Source organism: Asparagus officinalis, chromosome 6, assembly GCF_001876935.1.
Source record: "Asparagus officinalis chromosome 6, Aspof.V1, whole genome shotgun sequence".
Classification (NCBI taxonomy): Eukaryota; Viridiplantae; Streptophyta; class Magnoliopsida; order Asparagales; family Asparagaceae; genus Asparagus; species Asparagus officinalis.
The window spans coordinates 50,293,609-50,311,552 of record NC_033799.1 but is presented as its reverse complement, the minus strand read 5'-3'; the positions used below and the strand labels follow the sequence as shown (position 1 = coordinate 50,311,552).

Sequence of the window (17,944 nt, the reverse complement as noted above, 5' to 3'; positions counted from 1 at the left end):
GAGATAGTTCACCGGCCCCAAGGGCCCAATGGTACTATAGGATCGTTCTTGTAATTCAAACCTAGAAAGAGATAATGCGCCCAAATGTTGTGACTATGGAGCTTCTCACCTTTCTTATCAGTCCATCCTTCTACATTCAGACAAATGAAGTAGTGGCACATTACTTCCTAATAGGTTTTAACCACTTGAAGGTATTCATTTTCTAAATCGGTCAACTTCTTATATCCTGAGACATATTCCTCATAAGGATGTCTTTCATATAGTAACCAAGAGACTTCAACCATCTCGTGGAGAGGGGTCCCTAATTCACCGTTTGGAGTGAAGAAGGTACGAGTGTCAAGATTATATAACTCCAACACACCGAAGAATTGATGAGAGTTAGTTCTTAAACCCAGTTGTGTTGCCCTAACGGGTGCGTAAAGTCCAAATCTCTGCAGGTCCTCTTGATTCTCCTGCAAGATGCACTCGGTGACATGAGGCCACCACTAGGTAGGACTCCAACAGGACCAACTAGGAATACTAAAGTCCTTATTCGGGAATTTCCCCTTTAAGTTAGAGAATGCTCGGCCAAAGGTATTAGCTTCCTCAGCTATCTCGCCGACGAACAATTCTCTTTGAAATAACCTCATGTGCAGTTCAGTTATGTAACAACTGCTATTGTCTATCTTGGCTCCACTCCTAGAGAAATATCCACATACTACTCCATCCTGTTTTGGAGTCAAATCCCAATCTATCTTTATAGGAGCAGAAACAATCCTTAAGGTGGTGAGAGAACAGTCATGTTCCATCATAGGCAAAAACATGTTGCGCTCGTTCACGGTCCTAAGCCATCGACAATTGCCCAATTCCAATTGAATTGGATCCTCTAAGGAGTCTCCAAATAGAAAAGCAGGCTTCACGACGTGATCTCGACCAACTGATTCTAGAGGGGCGTCCGTGATCAAGCACCTAAAAGTAGGGATTGAAGGCTCAGAGAGAAGTTCAAGTTCTTCTTGTTCTCGATCCTTGAACATAGGGATACGCTCCAGAGAGGAGTAATAGAAATCATACTCCATAGCTTGGGTACCATCTGCTCCGAAGGCACCTTGTTGAGGAATTGAAACGGATGGATATATAACTGCACAAAAGACAAATGAAGTTAGCTAAAAGAATGAGTCGTTGTCTAAGAACACGAAGGTCACTCCAATAAACAAACCTCGTCTAATAATGAACCTCGTTAAATAGACGAACCTCGAACTTCATTAATAGACAAACTTAGTCTAACAACGAACCTCGAGTCTTGTTAGCCTTGTGTGCTGGATGAACCTCGTCAGTGAAGACAAAGTTTGTCGTTTTAACGAACGTCATCAGTGAAGATGAGGTTCGTTGGTCAAATAAAAGCTCATTTGACACACATTGAGGATGAACCTCATCAGAATAGCCAAAACAATTGGACATATGAAGTTCAATCGACAAACGAAATTCGTCAAAAAAAACCCAGATATGTCAAGACAACGAACGTCATCGGTTCAAAAGACTTTGTCTTTCAAGTAGATTTCATCCCAGAAAGAGAGGAATTATTCATCTCCTTCAAGAAACCTAGGTCTGGAATAAACAGGGTTCATCTGTGTTAAAATGTAGATCTTGTGTTCAAATCTATTACCTAAGAAAGTGGACGGAACCGCAGGATCATCTGAAGAACCAACAACTCCTTTGCCCTTGCCTTAGTTCACAACGGTTTTAGGGGCCATTGATTCAACTGGGAAGCACTCGAAGAAGAAAAGCACAAAATTTTGGAGATGAAGGAATTTGATAACTTAAATTATCAGAAGAAGAAAAGGCTCTTTGCATGGTGACGCGATATATATAGGCGAGAGAAACTGAATCAAGAGCTGAGATCTTTGGTTGAGATTGTTAGACGAATCCCCTTCCTAACGAGATCTGCGGGTGAGATCTAGGGAGGAGATTTCGAGGCACCAGCTAGCAGCTGCCTATCAAGCCTAGGAAAAGTGTTGGGTCCTTTTGTTTTGATGATGATTATTAAACAATTTACTTCTAATATTGTTTGTCTAGTGTTTGTGTTTTCTTATTTATTGTAGACAAATAATATGTTGGAGGATGGATAAAATCAATTATTCACGATCATATCCAATAGAGGTTGGCAGAATAGTGGAGTGAAGCAATGCAATTCAAGTTAAAGATTCAAGTTTAAGCTTCATCCACGAGCTTCGTTGAAGATCACAAGCTTTGGTATATAGTTTATAGTATTTTTAGTACATGTTAATACTTGTGTGTTAATACTTTAAGCTCATATTATTCACACACACGTATTTGGTGATTTAATCAAAATATAGGTGTTTTTGATAAAATATTATTTTATTAGTTTATAGACTCCAACATAACTTTATACATAGTGTATTAAGTCTATAAAATTATTTTACAAAATTTCAAAACATGGTTTATGTCAAAACATTACATTTCAAGTATATTATGTTTGCATGTTTTGAACATTTTTGTAAAATGATAAGTTTTCACTATTTAGAAGTGCAATTCCAAAAAATCTTTTTGTAACATGTTCATTTACATGTTTACAATAATTTTCTAAAGTTTTATATTTTTTGGAATTTATTTACTATTTTTAAGGTAATTCAAAGTTGGTTTTTACTATTCAAATCAGGCTGATACAGTGTTATCAGTCGACTGATACATGTATTCAGTCGACTGATGAAAATACCTAGAATCATCAAAAAGCCTATGTTTCTTTTTAGTCGAGTGATCAGTTGACTGATGAGGTCATCGTTCGACTGATCAGTCGACCGATAAGCTCATAACGGCTAGTTTGAACAAATCGCGAGCTCCTGTTTTGCGGTCGCTCGCTTTGTGGGTTCTTTGCCTGCGCCGGGGTTTAAATCGCGAGCTCCTGTTTTGCGGTCGCTCGCTTTGTGGGTTCTTTGCCTGCGCCGGGGTTTATCCGTGAACCACCGTGAGATCTAGATCCGGTCGGATCTACGCAGTACGACGGGTATTATTTCACCAAGGAAATAATAGCCGGGGGGATTGGTTCACCAAGGAAACAATCGCCCAAATCTCGTGATCAAAGGCAAGCTTTGATCCGGAGTACGCCTGCGTAGATCTGAGATCTGAGATCTGAGGATCAAAGGCAAGTCCTCGAAGTCCTAAAGCTTGAATCTTTTTTATATCTGAGTCTTCAATCCAGCAGGGCTTCGCCTCCAAAAAATCTCACCTCTTCAAACAATGAGCCTAGGGGTCTATTTATAGGCTCTTCAAACCAGATCTGGGCTCAGATCTGGGCCCAGATTTGGGTGGCTCGGCCAGGTGGCTCGCAGCCATGTGAGCCAGTTCGTACTATCTCGGGTGTTTTGGCTCTAACTCTCTCGTCCGATCTCGGAATAAGATGATTCAAGATGCATTGGAAATCTGATGAAAAGACCTACAACTTTTGTGTTTTGAGTTTCTTCAGAATCAAATCACAACATGGCCGAAATATCACTTTTTGTGCGAGCCACCATTTGGTGACTCGCATGGGTGCGAGTCACCGAGCCAGTTCGTACTACCTCGGGAGTTTTGGCTCTAACTCTCTCGTCCGATCTCAGAATGAGGTGATTCAAGATGTGTTGGAAAGCTGACGAAAAGACCTACAACTTCCAATAGCCGGGCCACACATTATATGTGCGAGTCACACATGGTGTTTCGCCCCTTTTGGTTGAACACAACTCCTAGCTGCGTTGTCTTTTGCCATTTCGTGTGTTACATTGACTTGTACGCTTCACCGACTTGCATCATAAATTTTGTTAAGTTGGAGGTGAATGGTGAATGTGTTGGCCACTTGGTGGTGGCCGGTGAGCACGCGGGCCATCTAGCGTTGGTCGTTTTGTTTCATGCATTGGTCGGCGTCAGATAATTCGGATAACAACGTTCGTCATCTTCTCTCCGTCTCGAGCTGTGTGTGGATACCTATAAGCATTTTTCGACGCCTACAGATACCCCCTCCAAAGTATTTCAGAATCATTCTTTTATAGAGGAGTCTGGAATGCTTTGGATATGATAGTCCCAACCTTCAGTCGGTGTGAAAGGACTTGTAAACTGCTTCAATTCTTAACTTCTTCAGCCTTTAGTCTATTCGGTGTTTTGTCGAATAAATAAAGTTCTTCCGGTGCTGCGTTTATCATCTGACCGTTGTCGAAATCTTGGATTGAAGCTGATGTGTAAGTTTCTGAATTTAGCTCTTATCGTTGAGTTGACTTTGAACTGATCATCTTCGTCGGGAATTCTGATTGTAATTGAACTCCTTGGAATCATCTTTTGCCTTATTTTGGTGAAATTGCTGATGCGTTGACCGACATCGACCTTTACTGTAACGTGTTGTCCGGCGTTGATTTTAGTTGTAACGAGTTGACCGGCGATTGACACAGTTTATACTCGTACGTTTGCTGGAGTCTCCACAGTTTAAGCTCTTAAGGCGTTGGAGTATGGCGGTCCTAAATATCGGACTGCAGGACCAACAATAGTGAAATTCTCACAGTCTTGAATTTGATAATGTTGAGAAAACCCAGTTGTGATTGTGAAATTCTCACAGTCCAATGCATCTCATCCTCGGAACAATTCATATCATGTCATGTAGTATCAAAGGATGACAAATTTTTATGCCTTATTACTGTGGTTTACGCACTAAATAATCTTGAAGTTAGGAAAGTGCTCTGGCATGATTTGCTATCTCTCAATCAAAGTGTTACTTGTCCCTAGATTATAGGGGGTGATTTCAATGCTATAATCAGTAATGAGAAAAAATTGGGGGGTGCTCTTGTTTCTGATTCAAATTGAAGACTTTAAAAACTTTATCTCTTCATGCCAACTGACTCATCTTAAGTCTATTGGTTGCTATTTCACCTGGAATAATAAACAAGAGGCTATTTCAAGAATTTGGAGTAGGCTTGATAGAGTTTTAGTCAATGAAGAATGGATTCAGAATTATACATCTAGTCAAGAGGATTTCCTGGTACCCAATTACTCTAATCATTCCCTTGCTCTTTTACCAATAGGGGAAGAGGATTTTGGAGGGAAAAAACCATTCACAATTTTCAGTATATGGATAAATCATCCTAATTTTACAACAGTTGTCAAAGCTATATGGGAACAAGATATCAGAGGTTTTCACATGTATAGGCTTCATACAAAGCTCAAAAAACTTAAGCATACTCTGAAAGAATTAAACAAGCAACATTTTATGAACATAAGTGAGCAAGTGTTAAGAGCCAAAAGTGGACTTTTTAACATTCAAAACCAGCTGAATAATGATCTCTTAAATCAAGCGCAAATTTTTAAGGAGAAAGAATACTTAAACAAATACACCAGGTTGGTAGATTATGAAACTCCATTTTATAGGCAAAAGGCCAACATTAGATGGGTTTTACATGGAGACAAATGTTCCCAATTCTTTAACTTTATTATGAAGGCTAAGAGACACCACAATAGAGTGTTATCATTATACACTAAGAACAGTGAAATGATTACAGATATTTCTGGTATAATTGTAGAATTCACTGAGTATTATGAGAAACTTTTGGGTGTTGCAGCTCCTACTTTAATTCCTGATCTTGAGGTGATATCAAATGGACCTGTTCTCTCTCCAACTCAAAGTAGTTTTCTGATTCTTCTAGTAACAAGAGAAGAGATCAAGAAAGCTATTTTCTCTATGCCAGGTGAGAAAGCCCCTAGCCCTGATGGATACAATGCATTCTTTTTCAAAGCTGATTGGAATGTGATTGGTGAGGATGTTTATTTAGCAATAGAGGAATTCTTCAGCTCTGGTAAACTTCTTGGAACTTTTAACTCTACATCTATTACCTTGGTGCCAAAGATCTTCAATCCTAAATCACCTATAGATTATAGGCAAATCTCTTGTTGTAACTGTTTTTGCAAAATCATTTCTACAATTATTGTTAGTAGAATTCAAGAGGTTATGGGTTTGTTAATTGGTGATGGCCAAAGTGCTTTTGTTAGAGATATGAATATTTCAAGCAACATATTATTAGCACATGAACTTATTAAGCATTATGGTAGAAAGCTTACTTCACCAAGAGCTACTCTTAGTATTGATTTGAGAAAAAATTTCGATACAATAAGCTGGGTTTTATTAAATCCATGTTAATTGGCTTGAGCTTTCCTAATAGAATGATAATGTGGTACCACTAGAAAAGTTTCCTTATCTTTGAATATTGCACTTCATAGATATTTCAAGGGAGCTAGAGGCTTGAGGCAAGGATATCCCTTCTCCCTCTATCTTTTTGTTCTTGGGATGAAATACTTATCAAGAAAGTTAAACACTCTTAAAGCTGACAGATTATTCAGGTATCACCCCAAATGCTCCAATTTAAAAATCACTTATTTGTTCTTTGCTGATGACTTGCTTTTGTTTGGAAAAGCTGACATGTACTCAGTAGCAAGATTATATGGATGTTTCCAAGAGTTTAGCTAGGTTTCAGGTTTAGAAATTAATCCCAATAAATGATCTGCATACATGAGCAGCATTGATGAAAGTTTGAAGCACCAGATTTGCATGCTTCTGAGTTCTCTGAGGGGGTAATGCTAGTGAGGTATTTGGGAATGCCATTAATTTCAAAAAGGTTGTCTTGCTTGGATTGCTCCCCTCTGATCAATAAAATCATAGATCAATTTTAGAGTTGGCAAAAGAGAAAAAAATCTATCTTATGCTGGTAGGTTGCAACTGATTAAGTCAGTCATTTTGGGTGTTCAAATCTTCTGGACCTACAACTACATTCTACCTATTAAAATCTTGAAAAATTTTGACAGATTATGCTCTGATTTCCTTTATAATCATAAAATGCACTTGGTTTCTTGGGAGACAATATGTAAAGACAATAAACAGGGTGGTCTTAGGGTCTTCTCGGCAAAAAATTAGAACTTTGCAGCTGCCATTAAACTCTTATGGTTGATTCATCTAAAGAAAGACCTATTATGGATAAAATAGGTTCATAGAAATTATTTGCAGCATCACAATATCTGGCAAGTTCGAGCAAGGGTGAATAATTCATGGATGTGGAACAACTCCTAAAAGTGATAGATATTCTCATTGGTAAATTTGGAAGTGTTGTCAATCTTCAAAATGCTATTAACAGATGTTATTCTGGGGACAAAGTTATAATATCTTCTATCTACAGAGAGATTATTCAACAAACTCCTCAGATGTCTTGGTCGGATATAGTTAAGGATAGTTGGCATTACCCCAAGCATTCTTTTATATTATGGCTAGCCATTAATGCAAGACTGTTAACACAAGACAGATTATGTCGTATGAGAATGCTTGTCATAAATTTATGTGTCTTGTTTTCTAACTAGCAAAGAGAAACCTGTCGGTATCTCCTATTTGAATGTCAATATTCTGCCATGGTGTGGAATAATGTGATGATTTGGCCAAAATACAACTGGAGATCGTGTAGTTGGGATCATATCATTGATTGGTATAGCACCAGGCTGAAGGGAGTCGGATTTATGAAGAAATTGAAGAGTCTGGCTTTGTCTGCAACGGTGTGTGCAATATGGAAAGAAAGAAATCTGAGAATTTTCCAGCAAAAAGCCAGAGTTCCTGAGGTCCTATTCTGCAGTATAAATATATCCATCCTCTCAAAAGTTTTGAATGATAGAGTTCCCTCTTACATAAGAGAAAAAATTGAACAATTGTAATTCTTCTTGTTAGTTGTATCCTGGACTTTGTTATGGATGCTTCGATGTACTTAATTTTCATAATTGGGAATTGAATAAAATTTATTTTGTTGACCAAAAGAAGTATACTTTTATGTCCCGTTACATGATTATAGTCATCTTCGCTTCAAAGACTATGTTTGCCTCATGTAAAATACCATTGTGGATTTGGTTGGGAGAGCTGATGAAACCCTTTCATCACAGTGTTCTAACTGGATGGTTTTTTCAGATAAACTCTCTAGCATTTCGAAGTATTTTTCTTTATGAAATCCTCTTGAAACATAGATTCTAATGAGTCTTTAAAGAATAATTCAATCTTTCATAAATGATATGGCGTAATCACTACTTTTCTGGATTATAGTGACGAATTGGATAAGAAGATCCTCAAGCCTATTAAAATACTTCCAGAATAGCTCTCCTAGGACTATCTTGAAATTTTGAATGTTGTTTCTAAGCTTGACCATTTTACAGAAAACTTTTTTCAAGAAAAATGGTAATGAATTTATCCCAAATTGAAATAGAATTTTTATGTAAGCTATACAATAATTTCTTTGCTTTGTCTTTAAGAAAAAATAGGATAAATCTAAACTTAATTGAATCCTTAGATAGTTCCTTAATTTTAATCATGAGACAAACTTTCTCAAACTCACAGATAAAAATATCAACATCTTCGGTTTCATTTCCTAAAATTTTTGAAACTTGTTTATGAAGTGCGGTCTAAGCTTAAATTAGCTCCATTGACATCGGGTAGCCTAATGCAAGAAGAGATTGTATTCCTAGTTGGATAACACATCATAAAGAACATGCGGATTAGGATTTACTATTTCTTTGGTTTTAAAATTTGGTTCAACACCGATTAATCGATTGGTGTTATTCCTAATCCAAACTTGCATACACCAAAAAGAATTCATTTGGAATTATTTTTTCTTATATTTTTTTAACTATAAAGGAAATTAAGAAAAAGAGAAAAATAAAAGTTTTTTAAAGGAAAAAAACTAAAAGCCCTAAAAGATAATTGAGAGAAAAATGAGAAGGATAAAAGAAAAAAATCAGCTACAACAAATCAAGAGCAACTACTTGAAACAATCACTCTTAATTCTAGGATTAAGCATAGACTCACCTACACGAGCTCCTAATCAAAACTTTTTAAGTGAAAAGATTGAACTGTACTTGGTCAGTTAGTAATAGTGAGGTAAGGACAATACTAGACGGAGGCTAAAGAGCAATTAAGTACATTGCTCATTGTGAAGCGCTTTACGCAACCCCTTAACATTACCTTAAACACCAATGAATTCAAGTAAGCTTAAACTGATTTACTTAAGGATTTCTTATTTCATAATGAGCTCAAGTCCTTAGGGGTCAACGTGTAATATGTTTTAAAGGCTTGAGTTTCTGTAGTGAGAAATTAGTGATTTGTAGGCTAACAAAAACGTGATAGAATCTCTCACTTTATCTTGATTATGGAGTATTGCTCTTAAGAGTATTTTTAAGTGAATGCTCAAATAAAAATGCTCAAATCACTTTGGTGCATTCCTACTAATATGTAATGCAACCCAAAAAATTAAAAGCAACTACAAAGGATGCTTAAAAGAAAATCTTTTTTGTTTTTTAATTAGGGTTAACAATTAAACAAATGCGAGAAAGAGCATTTGTTTGAACTATTATACAATACGTGCATTGCACGTGATACATGTTAAGAAACTATAAGATATGATGCATTTGAATGTTAGTTAATATTTTGCAAACCAATCTTATATTAAGCACAGATTTCACATAGATCAATGGCTAAGATAGTGGCTCTAGTTTCAAAAAGCAATTTAGTAAATAAGTTCTGAAATGTACAATTTATTAATAGGGTTAATTGCCAATAGACCCCATACAGTATCATCCAATTGGAAAGACACTCCCAATAGTTCTATTTTTACAAGTAGACTCCCTGAGTGAATAGGTGTTGGCTCTTAAAAGAGTTAAAAATGTTTAAGGAGACAGGTAGACCCTCTATACTTCTATCGGCAAGTATATTCCTCAGTTGCTTTTTATTTTGAATTTTAAAAGAGTGGAAAAAGTTTAGTGAGTGGGCATATTTGCATCTAGGCTAATACTACAAAGGGTCTATTACTGAAACTACAAGGAGTCTATTCACAATTGGGTGATACTATAAGGGGTCTATTTCCAATTAACCCTTTTCAATATGAGTCTAAAACTTGCTATTCTCCAAATAAATCCTTATAAATTTATAATATGCTAGCAAAGGAAACATAAATTTTCTTAGACATAATACTTTAAATGATATACCACTCACTTTCAATCCTGGTATTTTTATTATTCTTGTCTTTTCTATCGTTCAAATATTTTTCCAGACATGTTATACTCTTTTGCCTCAATGCTATGTCATGAGAATCCACATCTTCATCAAATTCTATTTGTTTGAAAGCTTCTAATTTGTAGATTTCTTGAGCAATAATTCTTCCTTCAATTCTTTGCTCCTCATCTTTCCTGTTCATTTTTATCGAGAAAAGATATTCTTTATTACAATAGTTCAACATTTTTTGGCATATGTGATAAATTCTTCTGTATTATATTTTTTATTGGTTAGTTGTTTTTTATTTTAATTATTTTATCAAAATACTTTTTTATAGAAGTAGTTTTGTCATAGTATCTTTCTTTCTTCATCAAATGAATCCACATATTGTTCAGGTGTACAACCAATTAGAAATTAGGCTTCATTATAAAGAGTAACGTATGTCTTGTTTGATATGATCATTTACTTCAAATCGCATAGGGTAAGTTTTTTTGAAAAAATATTCATGTTATATTTGTTTTATGCTTTTTTTACTAATATAACATTCACACTTACTTGTTTTTCCATTACATACCTTCATTCTTATATTTGTTACAGCTAATTTTATTGTCTTCAATAGATACTTTCTCTTGGTATTTTTTACATGCAGCATAGCAAAGTGATTCAGCTAATTTTATTGTCTTCAATAGATACTTTCTCTTGGTATTTTTTACATGCAGCATAGCAAAGTGATTCTGGATTGATTATTGCTCATATTCCCAACTTTCTCTTGGTATTTTTTACATGCAGCATAGCAAAGTGATTCTGGATTGATTATTGCTCATATTCCCACATTGAATGTGCAATAAATATATTATGAATGTTAATGAGATTATCATGATCATCGTAGTAGGAGGTTATTAAATGTAGAAAGTAAGTTTCTAATTAAAATGGACAACATAAATGATAAAAACTAATGTGGAAGATCTTATGCAGTAGCTCTCAGAGAATGAACCCAAACCAAGCACATAGAACCATAAATTTTTTTTGTGATGTGAATTAGCAAGTAGTATTTATATGCTAAGAATGTAGGCATTAATTCTGTTAACTGCTAGAAGTGAACATTTTAGCAAATAACCAAGTGTGAAGTTGAAGATGAATAATATAATAACTAAGTTTATCTTTTGTGATAACTAATATGATAATACATGATAGATCCAACATCTTTGTGTAAAAAATTGAATTATTTAGAAGGATAGACTCCATTCATAGAGCTAAAGAAATTTGAATAGAGATGAAATCCAGGGAGAAGTAAAAGGACCATAATAGTTCAATTCAATTAAATTAGTGAATTGTAGGCATGGACTTATGGACAAAGTATCTGAAATGCTCAAAGAAATTAAAGCAAATGGATGCAAGCCAAATGCTAAAACTTGCTCTCACATTGCATTGTGTTGTTTAAAATCAGGTTTAATAAAAGAAGCATGAAGACTATTGAAATGGGAAAGAATAAAAATTTGAGATGGGAAAGAATAAAATTTTGAGTTTTCGGGTAAGAAGATCTATATCATGGTCTAAGATTATTTATACGCTATTTGAATATTTACTGATGCGAGAGACTTAGTGCCATGAATTATCTTAAGAATTTAAGCAAACAAAATATAATAGATATACTTTTGTATATAATACCTTTCTACGGGCTCATGTGGAGGCAAAGGTTTATGATACTGATTTATTGAAGGAAATGATTCTAAGAGGAGCAACCCCTGATGTCTAAACATAAAGTCTTGTGAGACTCAATGAACAATTCAAGAAATAATTTCCTAATTGTAATATCTATCGTCTGATAGATGGAAAAAGTATAATGGAGATCATTTAGCTGAAACCATTTTAACCAATTTTCAAATTTATCTAGTTTTTTCTTCAAGCACAAAAGCTCTAGTCGGAATACTAAAAATGCAAAATACGTTGTTACCCTGGTAAAAAGAAAGTTTATCAAGTTTATCTAAATTTACTTAGATTTTTATGCTAGTTGAATTGAGAAGTTTACCCGAAGCTTAATTTAAGTTATGTACAAGATTAGCCAACGGCCATGAAATTCAGGGCTACTACATATCCTAAATAAAGGATGACTGCAATTGTAGGGTTCTTTGGGGATGGATCAAACACTCAACGATCCTTTTCAAGAAATTTTCCTATAACTTTTGAGTTTATTACTCGTCATATATTGATCTACATTCTCCCTCTTAGAAAGTTCTTTCCTTTAAATATATTCAAATCCTTATCCCTAGCCTAAACCATAGTCAATTTTAGTCAAAATCACTACTCATACTATATACTATATCACTACCATTACAAATAGTACAAAACAAAGCCTTCAAGCTCTTAATAAATCATGGGATGAACAACACAACATAAATTTTAAGCATAAAGGATCCATATTGAAATCAAACTAAAAATTCTACTTCTGTTTGAGTAGACATTTCGGTTATTTATGGTGAGAAGAATTTTGGCATCAATTCAGATATTGAAACACTTACTTAGGACCAATAAAATCTATTATATCATATTATCATATTCTTAATTGTATATTCATGCATAAATATGTAAAAACAATACATAAGAAAATTTCCTGGCATCTAAAAGATTTAAGTGCAACAACTAAAGTAAATCCTCATCTATCAATGAGCATTCACGCTTTAATATAGTAATTGCATAAACAAATTCATCTAGCAAGTCAAATGATGCAAAGAAAGTAAAGATTTGATAGTTCACATCCCTTAAAGTTACATTATTTGGCTCCATTTGGATTTAACCTGTAAGATTGATCCTTTTGTGAAAGGGGTGCCTTCTGTGCCTCCTTATATTTGACCTACAATCTCCTCTTTGTCAATTTACACATTCACTACTAATAAGCACCGCCTGCTAAGATGTGCTTTAATATTAGAACTAAGTAGCATTTACATCAAATTTGTAAAGGGGATGCAGACTATTAGTTGATAATTAACACTTATCAGATGTATTACTTAAGAAGCGTTCCCACTTGAATCACTGAAGTAGTGATTGATGCACATTCTTTGATAAATTTTCATGACAGCTAAAAGCTAATTTTCCTATGTGGGAAGAAATTTGAAGAGGTGTAGACATCATGGAATTTGGAAATGTATAGATCTATGTGAAGAGTGTGATTCTCAGGGTCTAGATTATAAAATATAGACACTAAACCTTCAAAAGGTAATAGTCAATCACACATCTGCAGAATTTACTTCAAAAAAAGAAAAACAATAAAAATACTACTTAACATCTAGACCACGAGTTTTTTGGTGTAGTATTTACAACTTTTAGCTAAACCCTTAAAAATTGCAAATGATATCATAAAGTTGTTCTTTCCAGTAAAATCAAGAGAATTTTGACTAAAATAAGAATCTAAAAAGGAAATTAATGAAATATAATGAAAAATTATCCATTTTTTTAACAATATAATGAAAAATTACCTTGATAGATGGAATCTCCCACCAACCTCAAATTCCACTTCCAAGCACTACATTAAAAAGAAGGGAATCAATTAGAAAATTATTACCTACAATCAAAATTAATTGTAATGGTTACGTCCAAAATACATATAGATAAGACATAAAGAGAAAAGATTAAAAATTGATACTTATAATGAAGAAATTCACTTTCTCTTCTCTATCAAAATTTAGTCAACAAGCAAAATTTTACAATTAAAATACGTTAAAAATTTAATATTTCCATTAAATTCGTATTGGGAGACGTGGGGAGTTAAATAGGCACTACAATTAGTGATAATTATTGGATTGAGAGAGAGAGAGAGAGAGAGAGAGAGAGAGAGAGAGAGAGAGAGAGAGAGAAGCGGGGAGAGAGGGGGTAGAGAATTGATTTGGCTAAAGTTATAAATAGGAGAGGTGATAATTTAATAGAAAACATGGATTAAGATGGAGGGCAATAAGTAAGGATATTTATTAATCTTCTTTAATTATTATTATTATTATTATTTATATTAATAGCTAATTAGTAAAATGATTTTTTAAAAATGGGAAATTATAATGATTGAAAGGGGGTAAAATAGGCATTAAAAAGTTTTGACACTTGTTTTCACTTTTATAAGTAGTAAGTATAGATTTATTATCTTGTTAGTAGTTGTTTCAAGTGGGAGGTAAATTTTATTAGGGTTGATAAGTGAATATTTGTATTTTTTTATTTTTTATATTCTAATTATCTTTAATTGTGAGAAACTATCTAAAATCGTGGAATTAAAAATACTAGAAAGAGGACTTACCTTTTCAAGTAAATCTTCAATCTACTTCTTCAAATTTGTTCCCTAACAACTAAACAAACAAATTAAAGAATGAAAATAAAAAAAATACTAATTACAAGCACCTTCCGCAATAACAGTGCAAAAAACTTGATGTGTTGTGAAAATAGGTTCGAGATTGCAAATGCATAATTAAGTTATACATAGATACAATGACGATCCTACGAGGAAGGTGTATAGGATAGGAAAAGTTCTAAAATTGGATCCTAAAGTTACGTGTAGATAATTAGGAGCGAAAGTGAAGAGATATAAAGAGGGGATAGTTTTTTACAAATAAAAGAAGAGTAGAACAAGAGGGGATAAAAAGAATGGACAAATAAAAGGAAATAAAGAATAATAAGTAGGAGAAATAAAGAAAACTTTAAAAAAGAATAAAATCAAGAAGATAAGAAAATAACCAAATCAAGTAAGATGGATGAAATCAAGTTGATAAGAAAGAAATCTAGAATTGAATCCACTAGCTAATTTCATTTATGATTTATGAACTACTCTTTTTTATTATATTTTACTTTAGATTTATTAAGCATAAACTACCAACCCAATTAAGAAAAGCATAACCTATCAAATTATCATCTAAATAAAATTAATATTCATAAAAAGAATAATAACTAGTTAGTAATTCTAGAATTTTTAAGCATAACTTATCAAACACTCAAAATAAGTATAGATTATCACATTCTTCTTCTACCAATTAGTTCTTTAGTGATTATTTTAAGCATGATAAATTTAAGCATAAGAGAGCAATTCACAAATCATAAAAGAAAACAAACTAGTTTCATACAAGGGAAAACGTGCCCAGGCTCCAAAAGTAGAAACTTCATGTGACGAGGCCTCTTGTATTTTATCCCATGTGGATAAGCCCTAAATACACACGGTATTTGTAACGAGGCCCCAAAATATCGGTTTTCAAAAAAAGCCCAGTGAAAGTTACGAACTTACCCTTTTTATGGGCCTTAACTAGGTTACTACACCCCATCCCTAGCCTCTTCATCTTCCCCCTCTCTTCCACCGTTGAGGAGCCACCGAAACTCTCGAACTTTCAAATTTCTCGTCGCATTTCTACAGTGCTAGGGTTTTTGTTAGAAAAATATTGTCTAGGGAAGCAAAATCCGTTAACGACTACAAAGTCATTTATCACGATGAGCCGAAGGATAAAGATGGTTTATCTGGGGTTGGCAGTGTGGAGAAGCATGTTGGTAGAGAAGGGGAGAATATAGATAGTAAGGTTGAGGAGAATGTAGATAGTAAGGTTAAGGTGAATGTAGATATAGAGGAGGAACATATAGATAGCGAAGAGAAGATTGTAGATAAGAAAGATAAGAATGTAGATAGAGAAGAGGAGAATGTAGATAGTAAGGTTGAGGTATGTAGGTAAGGAGAAGGAGAATGTAGATAGTAAGGTTGAGGTGAATGTAGATGTGGAGGAGGAACATGTAGATAGGGAAGAGGATCATATTGATAATGAAAAGGACATTGTAGATAAAAAAATGTGCAGATAACAATCATGTTGATAGTAAAGTTGTAGAGGAGTTGGAAGCACAGGAGAAAGAGGATTTTGTAAATATTATACAACGGGTGGACAAAATTGTAGAAGATCTAACAACTAATGTGCAAACAAAGGGTAGGCCACCTCCAAGAAGGTAAGCAAGAGGTCTAAATGGAAGAGGACCCCATACACAGAAAGAAAGGGAAATAAAAAGCAAAAAGTTATTATAGATATACCTTCAAGTCCTGATTATGTACATACAGTTGGCAAAGTTACTCATTTTTATCCCGGCAATCAAATTCTCAATTGGGATGTGTTGAGTTTGAAGCCAATGACAGAGGAGGAGGAAGCTCTATTGGGCGAGCTAAATAAAGAGATTCTAGACCTTATATTTTTTAACATACGCATAATAGATTGCAGAGGTTCGTTTGTACATAATTTTAGGATACCATCTTCAGTAGTAGCTGTTCGCGGTGAAAATCGTGTTTTTCATTGAATTCATTGTGATCTCAAAAAGTTGTTATTTTGAGATCACAATGAATTCAATGAAAGACACGATTTTCACCGCGAACAATCTGGCGACCACAGTGGGAGCCAACGATCTCGCCGCCGAGATCGTCACGTCGCAGCCGCGGATCTCAATCCCGGTCGTGGAGGAGGTCGAGTATGAGTTCGACCAAGCTAAGTTCGAGGAGTACGTGTCCTCGTCCGGGTCAACCTCCCCACATAAGTCCAAGAAGTCCAAGTTCTCCTCCAGGAGGAAAACTCGTTGGTATGAAGATGTTGAAAAAGCCAACGAAGCTCTCACCCCAGCTGACGCCAAATTCGCGTCGGGTGAAGTTCTGCCGACCTCCAACCAAGTCAACCGCCAAAGAACGAATGGGTCCGCATCAAACGGAACCGTTCGACGCTTGAGGAGCGTATCCGCAAGCGCCACGCGATGTCAACGCAGGTACGGGCCAAAGTCCATGAAGCCCGTAGAAGACTGCAAAAGGAGGTGACGAAGAAGCCACCACCAACCCACCAAGTCTGGAAGCCGAAGTCTGAAGTAGCGACTCAGGCCAGAAAGCAACCATTGCAAAGTCAACCTCTGGCGAATCCACCAAAGTCGCCATTAATTCCTATGGCCACTCCGGAAGATCATGCAAAATCATCCCGAAGGAGGAAGCCAGTTTTGGAGCGCCTCGGTCCAGTTCCCGACGAGAGAGGCAAAGTTCCAGTTCACGAGCGTTTGGGCCCAATGAAGAAGCCCAGAACAACTCAATACGCTGGGGGTCGCTATCACCTCCAACATGACAAAGAGCTCAAGGCAACTGCGCGCACCAATTTGCGCATCGAAGTCCAAGAGCACGCTAAAGACTCGCGCCCACAAAGGCACGTTTCGAGGCGTGTAACTTTTGAAAGCCCAAAGAAGGCGATCCAACCTCAGATGGAAACATTATCATCTGATAGTGATAGTGTTATACCTGAGAAGTCGTGCCCGCACACGATAGGTTACTCCGACTGTCAAAATGACGAGTTGTACTATCGTGCTGGTGGTACGAATAGAACCAGGAAGAGGAGTCCCCGAGAACAAGAAATTCAATGCCCCTGTTCCAAACTCATTCGGGCGGTATTGTCTGAATGCAACTGCATCAAGGCGGTCCCCGAAAGAGTTTCAGTTTTTGAAAGACTCAGTGCGGAGATGCCAAAACCCAGACCTAGGCGTTTTCAACGAAGAAGAAGGATGATTGAAGACGGAGACTTTACGAGGGTCACCACCAACATGACCAGTAAGGGGACATCGGCACGGGATGATTTCGAGTCGATTCTGAGAGCCTCCCGACCTAGAACCCATCTGCAGTCCGGAACCATCGAGCGAGCAACCTATGGTAGAGTTCGGACAAGACGCCCTTCAGAAGATGAAGAATCTGATGCCGGCTCCGCGGTTGCATCAGATAATACGGTATCCAGCGAGGGACAACCCCGCGAGGCACTTATGATAAGTGCGGAGAAGATGAAGAATCTGATGCTGGCTCCGCAGTTGCATCAGATAATACGGTATCCAGCGAGGGACAACCCCGCGAGGCGCTTATGATAAGTGCAGAGCAAATCACCAAGATGATTGAAGATGCTCTGGCTA

At 35.9% G+C, this 17,944-nt stretch overlaps 1 protein-coding gene across 1 annotated transcript; it reads left to right on the top strand.

Annotated features, from left to right (window-relative positions):
• Window positions 4,778–16,194, top strand: LOC109846169. Its single transcript, XM_020415393.1, has 5 exons — window positions 4,778–6,127; window positions 6,239–6,348; window positions 15,402–15,699; window positions 15,816–15,976; window positions 16,086–16,194. The coding sequence occupies exons 1-5, from the start codon at window positions 4,778–4,780 to the stop codon at window positions 16,192–16,194; spliced, it is 2,028 nt and encodes a 675-aa protein (XP_020270982.1).

What these genes read in the sequence shown, in the direction of transcription:
- LOC109846169 (XM_020415393.1), top strand. Translation starts at nt 4,778, where the DNA reads ATGAGAAAAAATTGGGGGGTGCTCTTGTTTCTGATTCAAATTGAAGAC. An exon ending in AAAGCTGACAGATTATTCAG is followed by an intron (nt 6,349 to 15,401) that starts GTATCACCCCAA and finishes GCATTTCTACAG; the next exon opens with TGCTAGGGTTTTTGTTAGAA. An exon ending in GGTAGGCCACCTCCAAGAAG is followed by an intron (nt 15,977 to 16,085) that starts GTAAGCAAGAGG and finishes ATGTACATACAG; the next exon opens with TTGGCAAAGTTACTCATTTT.